General features: G+C 34.8%; 2 protein-coding genes and 1 long non-coding RNA gene across 3 annotated transcripts; 2 read left to right on the forward strand and 1 right to left on the reverse strand.

Annotated features, from left to right (window-relative positions):
- The first annotated feature begins 3137 nt into the window (after nt 1-3137).
- On the forward strand, nt 3138-5129 carry LOC125826910 (pentatricopeptide repeat-containing protein At3g29230-like). The gene has a single exon (XM_049506261.1). The coding sequence runs from the start codon at nt 3160-3162 to the stop codon at nt 5077-5079; it is 1920 nt and encodes a 639-aa protein (XP_049362218.1). The 5' UTR covers nt 3138-3159; the 3' UTR covers nt 5080-5129.
- Nucleotides 5130-6525: 1396 nt separating this feature from the next.
- On the reverse strand, nt 6526-8022 carry LOC125826943 (expansin-like B1). The gene is made up of 5 exons (XM_049506294.1): nt 7761-8022; nt 7544-7650; nt 7256-7437; nt 6935-7067; nt 6526-6762 (listed from the first exon to the last, which is right to left on the reverse strand). The coding sequence occupies exons 1-5, from the start codon at nt 7900-7902 to the stop codon at nt 6559-6561; spliced, it is 768 nt and encodes a 255-aa protein (XP_049362251.1). The 5' UTR covers nt 7903-8022; the 3' UTR covers nt 6526-6558.
- LOC125826960 (uncharacterized) lies at nt 7475-8193 on the forward strand. The gene is made up of 2 exons (XR_007442958.1): nt 7475-7673; nt 7793-8193. It is a non-coding gene; the product is annotated as an uncharacterized LOC125826960 (long non-coding RNA).
- Nucleotides 8194-9661: the final 1468 nt, after the last annotated feature.

Raw genomic sequence — 9661 nt, forward strand, 5'->3', positions numbered from 1 at the left:
ATTAAAGTATTAGAAAAATTTTTGCAAGATAAACTTGCTTCAAAAAGTTGTATTTCTTGCTTTGTTTTTCGTACCTCAGCAAGAGCTTTAAGAAAAGTCCAATTTTTTTTATTTAATTACAAATCCTGCCCTGTTATTGAAGAATATGATGAACCTCACTTTTCTATTTGCCATAAGTATCATAAGATGTTGGTCTTGGTCCATTTCCGTTTTTACCCTCTTCCATTTGCCATAAATTTCATAGATATTTACTCTGTTTTTATTTATTTTTCAAATATTTTTAACAAATCAAGAAAGAATTCTTTTTCTCCTATTATACCCTCAATTTATTAACATTGAGTTAATATTTTTGAAAAATGTAGCGAGTAAATATGTTTAAGACTCTATCAATTACAACAAGAGTAAAATGATAAACTCATTATACCAATCATTATTTTCTTAAGAGGTGTGTCAAGTCAAAATTTGACAATTCAAAAGGGTCGGAGGGAGTACATACTTCATCCGCTTTTTACTTGTCAATTATTTAAAAATATTTTTTTATTTTTATTGTCAATTTTTCACATATTAAGAATAAATTATTTTAAAAAATTATATTATATTTTTAGTATTAATTATTTAACCTATAGATTATTATTTTTAATGAATCTATAAGTCTAAATATGACAAGTAAAAATGAGCTGACATAACATATAATGAGAAGCGATTGTAGAAAGGATAAATAATGAGAAGAATCAATTATAGGAATCAAGGAAAATGTTATCCTTTTATTGGCTGGGATTTTTCTCGAAAATCAATTCATATCCACTAATAATAATTAATAAAGTAAATAGTAAATGTTATCTTTAATTTGACTCTTATAATAATAAAATAATATTTTACTTGTTTATTTTAATAAATTAAGAAAATTAATTTTTTTGCCTGACTTTATCATTACCGTTAAATAATTCTATAAAATACTAATAGTCATGTTAAACTCCTAGGTAATTGAGAATCTAAAATTAAATTAATTCGTAGAGTATGCACGTTTTATTTATTTTTATCCTAATTGTTATTTTAACAAAAATATTTCTATATTAATAATTGGGCCTGTGTTGCGATGGGCGGTTTGCCCCTAATTTTAAAATATGGGTATTATGGTCATTTGCCCCTATCAAACTGATCTGTAATCACAGGCTACATACGTGTCTTATATCTACTTTGGAGTAGACACGTAGCAATACTTTGACTTTAACTTAAATAGTATGTCTCCCTCTTCTTGGTGGTATCTCTTCTTCTCTGTTTAGGAAAAGAAAGAGCAAGCACTTATGTAGTGGTGTTGTTGTATCAGATAAATTTATTATGTTGTATCATTAATTCAGTTTTTTGTTATCCTTTTTAGTTATTCGGTTAGATGTTTAGGTTTTGCTTTGAGATTTCTCTTCATCCTCCGTAAATTTTAATGGAAGAAAGAAGACCCAATTTGATTATACTCATTCTAGGTAATTAGATTAATTTACTAGATTTGTAGGTTTTGCTATGGACTATAGGAAGTGGGACTTTGTTCGATCCATAAATTTTGAGGAAAGAGTTGAATTTGCAGATGAAGTTTGGCTTGATTTTTTGTTGTGTGAGAGAAAAAATTAAAATAAAGAAATGCTCATCAAGGCTAGTTCTTTGTTGAGCTGGTGGATTCAAATGATTTTTTTGGTCAAAATTAGACAAGTGTTGTTTAATAAAGTACAGTATGAAAGAGATTTTGGAGGTGTCATAGTATGTGATTCATCGTATTTCACGTATAAAATTTAGTATTTTCTTCATTTAGGAAAGAAAAACTTTTGAAATTTGTAGTTCAATGTGAGTCATAGATATTTGTGGCTAAAAATCATTCCATAAGAATAAAATAAACATATTAAAGTTAAATTGTGGCTAAATAAAAAAATGTGGCATTTTTTGTATAAGGAAAGTAAATCTAGGACAAAGGGAGTATTAGTTTATGTTAGAAATCCATTTATATGTTGAATATGGTAACCTTTTCTAACTTCATTCTTTCTAATTAGAACCAATAACTAAACAAAATTCATTGACTTTGGAGTAGACACCACCAAGTCAATTTGTGAAATCTTTCTAACTTCAATACCATCTCAATTAAAAGGATAGTTGTTCACTCTTCTTTCCCCTTCCTTACATATATGTATGTCGATCATTTATAAGTTTGGAGAATAATCACAAAAGGATGTGTGCCTATGTTTTTCTTTTGTTGTAAATTTGGGAATAAAAGTGGTCACAACTCTATTCATTTTGATTATTAATCATTTCAAGTGATTGTAATTCACTTTAATCTCATCTTCTTTATGTAGCGGGTCTCAATTTTATGGTTAAGAATCTCAAACTTGAAAATATATCAGATTTTGTAAATTTATGTAAATAAGACGCACAAAATATTTTGTAAAACTTATGTAAATAAGACGTGCAAAATTATTTTGTAAACTTGGATCCCCTAGATAAATACTATCAAATAATTAATATATGTTTATTATTATGGATCACATCAATCTAGCTTAAACAATTTTTCTAATAGGCATAATACATATATTGGACCCTAAACTTGGCTTCAAATTTCAACTTTGACCTCCAACTTTCATAGTGCACAAACAAGCACTTTAACTATCCAACCTTTTAATAAATAAACACGCGATTTTTGGAGCAAAGAGCGTGAAATGCAAACGCTTCCACGTGTATTAGTGAGCCACTCAATGACTGCCAACTAATTAAACACTTTACACGTCCATTTTAGAACTAAAAAAAATAAAAAATTAATTAAGGGTAGAGTTGTCATTTCAGCATTTTTTTTACTGTTGTGTGCCTCAAAAATTACTTCTAACTCGCGCAAAATGCGTGCACATCACGCGTTTTGCCAGGTAAGACACGCGTGTTTATTTATTAAAATGTTGGATAGTTAAAGTGTCTATTTGTGCACTTTGAAAGTTGTAGGTCAAAGTTAAAATTTGAAGTCAAGTTTAAGGTCCAATATATGTATTATGCCTTTCTAATAATACATAAAAGTTAGACTTGTATTTGAACCAAACGACCCTAAAGGCTACAACTAGGACTTCTGTATTTCCTAAATTCAACAAGGACTGCATATTTCTTCAGGTTCTGTAATATTCGCGGGGAGTAAAAATGGCGGTTAGATTCAAACATTCGAAGCAGTCTCTCTCCCTTTCTTCAGAATACGTTAACAAGTTCATCAAAACCCAAATTAACCTTTCAAAACCCACTCCAAAACTCTGGTCTGATCATGATGATGCTAAATCTTTTGACCCATACAACAATGGTGTACATAGTACATTGACATTGAGCCACCCCATTTTGCGAATTTTAGATTCTTGCACCCCGAAATTGAGACAATTTAATCAAGTACATGCCCAGCTCATTGTTTCAGGTATCTTTCAACACCCTTTAGCTGCAGGTCGAGTTATGATGAAACTTTGCTCTTCACAATCCACTTTTTCTCATGCTGTAAAGATTTTTGAGAATCTTGAATACCCAGATGCTTTTATTTGTAATACAGTTATGAAATGTTATGTGAATTTCGATGACCCGGAAAAGGGTTTGGTGTTTTACTCTGATCAGATGGTTAAAAATGGGATCTTTCAGAATCATTATACGTTTCCTATATTGGTTAAGGCTTGTGCTGATTTGGGTAGGGTAAGAGAAGGGGAAATGGTTCATGCCCATGTAGTGAAATGTGGGTTTGAGTTGGATTTGTATACTAGGAATGTTTTGATTCATATGTATTCAGTGTGTTGTCGGATTCATGATGCAAGGAAGGTGTTTGATTTAAGTTCTGACTCAGATTTGGTGACTTGGAACACAATGATTGACGGGTACGTGAAAAATGGAGAAGTGAATCTTGCGCGTTATGTTTTTGATGTAATGCCTGAAAGGGATGTTTTTAGCTGGAATTCCATGTTATCTGGATATGTGGGGATCGGAGATATGGAGGCTGCAAAGTTGCTGTTCCAGGAGATGCCTTCGAGGGATACTGTTTCGTGGAATTGTTTGCTTGATGGATATTCTAGGACTGGAAATGTAGTAGCTGCCGGTGCTCTGTTTGAGCAGATGGATTATCGGAATGTAGTTTCTTGGACTACTTTAATGGCTCTTTATGTGCGGTTGAAGGACTATACGGGATGTTTGGGATTGTTTGATATAATGATGCAAGGAAGAGATATTCAGCCAAATGAGGCTATCCTCATGAGTGTTTTGACTGCTTGTGCACATTTAGGGAGACTTGATCGAGGAAAGTGGATACATTCATATATAAGATACAGTGGGAAGGTTAAGCCTGACATGTTGCTTTCGACTGCCCTATTGACAATGTATGCTAAGTGCGGTGAGATGGAGTTGGCGAAAGAGGTATTTGCTGAGATGCCAGAAAAAAGTGTCGTCTCGTGGAACTCTATGATCATGGGTTATGGAACTCACGGGCATGGCGAGGAAGCACTTGAAACATTCTTGGAGATGGAAAAAAGTGGAGTGAGGCCTAATGGTGCTACGTTCATTTGTGTTTTAAGTGCGTGTACTCATTCAGGGATGGTATTAGAGGGATGGTGGTATTTTGATGTGATGACTAGAGTTTATAGAATAGAGCCTAAAGTTGAGCACTACGGCTGCATGATTGATCTTCTTGGGCGGGCTGGTTTGATGAGAGATTCTGAAGACCTCATTAAGAATATGCCTATGGACTCCGGGCCCGCATTATGGGGAGCTTTGCTTTCAGCTTGCAAGACCCACTCAAATCTGGAACTTGGTGAGATCGTCGCCAAGAGATTAATTGAGAGGGATCCAGAGGATATCGGATCCTATGTGCTTCTTTCCAACATATATGCTGCACAAGAGAGATGGGATGACGTGGAGAAGGTAAGAAAAATAATGGTTGTAAACGGAATTAGGAAGGAAGCAGGATCTAGCCTAGTCCAATTTGCAAACTCGGACATGTGGTGTTTTCCAGAAAATGTTTCAGTACACAAGAGAATGATGATGTCTTCCATGTTGAGTGAGATGGGAGCTCAGATCAAATGTCAGATGGAAACGTGATGGAATGGAGGAACTTGAATATAATGGAATCCTTTGGAGAAGCAACAACAGGGACATAAATGCCAAAAGAGATATAGTGAATTGAGGACATCAAACTCGCAGAGCATAACTGCAACAGCTTTTGAGCTAAGATTACATTTCTTTGCATATTCTGGTACAGCAGAAAATCCGGCATAGTGCAGCAAGTCTATTATGCTTGTTTTACCGTCTACAACCGACCTGCAACTTTGTGGTGGGACGATGACTGACAATTGGAATAGAGAGTGAACATCTTCGATGTGGAATTTTTGAAAGATTAGATTTTTAAATTGGCTGAGATATCCTCAGGTTGAAGAAAAAGCCACTAGTGGATAACTTAAGATCATCACTTATTGCAGTGAAATCTCAAAGTTGGCAGGAAAGGCATCTGAATAAGCTGAGTACTCCAAAATCTCCTACTTCGGTTTCTTTTATACATAATATATCTGAAGATTCTTCAGGTTGAGATAGCTTATGGATTCTAATAACATAGCTGTCTTCCATTGTATCTGTAACTATCAGAGTTTTCCGCCTTTGTCTGTAACAACCACAGCTCTATAGTATGCTTACAGTTAACTTCTTTGCCTCGTCTTGGTTACTTGTGTTTTGTTATCAGCTAAGAGGTTCTCATGACTAGAGTCTTGTGACCAGGATTAGTGTTCCATTTGTAGAGGTTAATTGGGGTGGCTGTATTCAGCATGTGCTTTGAAACACTGTGCAGAAATTTGTAGTTTAATCTAATGCAAGCAATAGTTTAAGTTGAATGATCAGATTTGTAATCTAATTGAAGAACTTTAGTTTACACATGAAATAATGTACTGTAGCAGTTAAACATAAACATATTTTGATTTAGTGCTCCCACTGTACCATTTATGTGAGATTCTTTCCTTTTTAGTCCGTTCCAAAAAAAAGTCACCTTTCTATATATAGAAACAGTTAACTCTAAACTTCCAATTCTATGCTTAACATCATAGTTTTATAGCCACAGAAATGTCATGGCACAGTTTAGACCCCAAGGTCCAAAAGGTTTCCTTTCGTCTTTGTCTCTGTTGCCATTCAAACACTTCACATAAAAATGAAACAGAGGGAATAATTACATGCGATGCAGAATTTAGGACTTTAAGGAATGCCTGTGTACCGATTGAATTTGATTTGGTGGATGCGGTTCAGGAAGATGATGGGCTCAAGGTGTGATTACCTGAGGTGGGGCAAAACCCATGCACAACTTAAATAATAGATGTAGACAAGGTCTGTATTCTTACATTCCGGTCATGAATCAATATGAAAAACTGTTTTAAAGCATAAACTTTATTTGTTGAAAATACATAATTGAGTCAGGATATTTTTTGTTGATTATATTTACTAGCCCGTAAAGAACAATAACTACCGCAGAGTAACAATATCAAAGAGACAATAAGCTTTTATAGTAAAATTTAATCAAATAGCAACAGTCCTTTGTGTTTATGCATCTGCTTGTATTCCTGAGTCGTATGTGTCACCAGCTTTCCAGTTTTCAGGTATATTATTGACAGGAACAACCCATGTCTCATCTTCGTCATCAACACTCAATAGCATTCTGATTTGCAGAGGTCCCCTTGGAGGTGAAGTAGTAGTCCACACTGCTCCACGTGTCCTGTCCAACAGCTTACATACAAAATTTTGTGTCTGCATATTGAAAGAAGATGGTATTCAAAACATTGAAACATAGGAAAAAATGGATGAAGTAGTCTTAACTTCTCCTATTGTTATTTCTTTATCGACTGTATGTAGAAACTTTTGCTGTGTGGATTCTGAAAGATGAAACAGCTGTTAGGTTCTTGCAAGCTAGCAGTTATACCTCACATAGTTGCACAGCTGTAATATCCTTTTTGCCTTGTTGATACCATATCACAAAAGCCAAGTAATGAGGATTGTCGCTGCTCTCTTCAATCTTGATTGTAATATTTTTGTCCGGGTAGGTGCATGAGACCCTGTTCGATGGAGAAAGAGGAATAGATATGTGAATCTCCCTTTTAACAGAAGAGAAATTGGCAAATTGCTTATTGGTACCTTATGCTGTACTCGATTAATTGATATCCAATGATCCATGTTTGCTTATATACTTTGAATATTTACAGGCCTAGCTATAAACTAACTTCAACTGGGAGATACATCTTACCTTCTGTATTCTATATCCACCACACCAAGTGGCAATATAGAAGCAGCAGCATCTGTTGTCTGAGCCATGCGAGCAAAGGCTCGCTGACTTAGAATAAAGTCTGTGCGATCACCTGCACCTTGGTCTGTTACAACTACAGTCACTCCTTTATCAGAACAGTAGTTACTGTCGGTGCACCTCACCTAGAAAAACAAGGTAAAGTCCAGAATGACATCTTATACGTGAAAATTTTGGCTAGTTATTATCTATTTATTGACTACATAATTTTTCTTCCTTTTTATTCATTACCTGGTAGCATGCACCACATCCTAGACCATTTCGATAGAGTTCTGATGCTGCTGAGACATCTCCGCCATTGATTGTTGCTCCAAAAGTACCAAATCCACAACTCCCAGCTGCATGCAACCAAACAGAAGAGGTTATTCTACGAGAAAACTTTAAACTCTCTACATTTTATGCACATGTTAATATGTTATTTGTCAACTATGCATGTCAAGAATCTCACTTTCTGTTCCTTTTTCTTCTGAATTTGGATAGTGGGCTGCACGAGAACGAGTGAAACAATCCGGGCATGTTTGAGAGTTCCCCAGAGTTTGCATGAAGATAAAAGATGCTACAAAGACAGAGAGAACTTGAAGAGGAGCCATTTGGATTAAAGATCACAAGAAAGGGTAATTAAGCAAAAGAGAACAAGTTGATGTTGCAGGGAACTGAAATGGCGTTCGAGTATTTATAGTGAACTGAAAGCAGCAAATAAGCCCCCACATTGGTAAAACTTAACTATGACTTTTGACATTCTGTTCAACTTCAATTTTGAATGCAGGGAATTCTGGCTTTACTTTCCCAAGCAACCTTTTTGGACCTTGCATCACTTGTTTTTAGATAATATAGGGAGTCACTTTCTCACTTTATTAGGTGAATATTTTGTTCTTCTTTAATCTCTTAGTTCAATGTGTTCCTTGCCAACCTTCAACTGCTCAGTTTAGTTTTTGTGTTACTATTCCCTAATCCTTCCGTCCTAATTTAAGTGATGGTTTTTGACTGGGCCCGGAATTTAAGAATGAAAGAAAGACTTTTGAAACTTGTGGTCTAAATCAAGTCTTACATATTGCGGGTTACCTCTCCTGTGTGGTTTGCGAGCTATTGCGTAGGAGCGGAGGTTTTACCCTGCGGGTTTCCCTTGTCATCAAAAAAAAAAAACAAGTCGTACATATTTGTGTGTTCATAAATCATCTCATTAAGGGTAAAATGAAAATTTTAAAGTTAAATATTTACTAAATACAGAAAGTTGCATTCTTTTTGGGACTAACTAAAAAAAGAAAAAGAAAGAGTATCACATAAAACTTAACTAGTGATGAAGAATTACTAATTACTCCTTCCGTTCTAATTTATGTGTCACCATTTGACCGAGAGTGGAGTTTAAGAAGAAAAGAAAAAAGATCTTTGAAACTTGTGGTCTAGAACAAACTTTAGACATTTGTGTGATTATAAATTATTGGGAAAAAGGACAAATATACCCCCAAACTATCGTAAATGGTATGCAGATACCCTATGTCATACTTTTGGGACATTGGTGCCCCTGCCATCAAAAAACTAGAGCATATATGCCCTTCACTCTAACGGAAGACTAAATAGGGACACGTGGCGCAATCTTATCTGTCGGTCCAATATTTAATAAATGTTGGGTTTGTGGATAAGATTATGACACGTGTATGTCTGTTAGTATAAAGGGTATATATGCTGACGGCAGGGGCACCAATGTCCCAAAAGTATGACGGAGGGTATCTGCATACCATTTACGATAGTTCAGGGGTATATTTGTCCTTCTTCCCTAGATTATTTAATTCAGGGTAAAATGAAAATTTGAAGTTTATGTTGTTCATAAATATAAAAAGTGACATTTTTTTGTGACAAATTAAGGGAAAGTGTGTAAAAAAATCGGAATAGAGTTGGTAGTTATTTCTTCTTCCTTCATGACATGGCCTCTTTCTTGATAAGAATAACCTTGAAACTAATATCTTAGTGGTCTGAACCAACTTGTGTGATACTGACTCCTCCATCTGCCCCTTCCACTGCTTCCTAAACTTACTCACACTCGGTGTTTACACGAAGCTACATTAATTTACCATAGTTTAGTGATTAAATTGAGGTGAGACCGTCATATTTATCAACTATGGTTAAGTGAATAAGTGATAAAAGTGCATGTAACGATACATGTTATGCATTCATTGAGTTGATGAAAACACCAAGTGTAAGTAAGTATTTTCCGGTTTGATATGGATGTATGAAGAATATATGAACAACAGATATAGCTTTTGACTTTGCAGGACAAATTTCATTAGGAATTTGCTTGTTGTAGAAGTAAAATTGGGGACAAGTTAGGTGCTTTTGCACAATAGAATCTAA

Source organism: Solanum verrucosum, unplaced genomic scaffold (assembly GCF_900185275.1).
Source record: "Solanum verrucosum unplaced genomic scaffold, falcon-dt-bn FXZP01000060.1, whole genome shotgun sequence".
In the NCBI taxonomy this organism is placed as follows: Eukaryota; Viridiplantae; Streptophyta; class Magnoliopsida; order Solanales; family Solanaceae; genus Solanum; species Solanum verrucosum.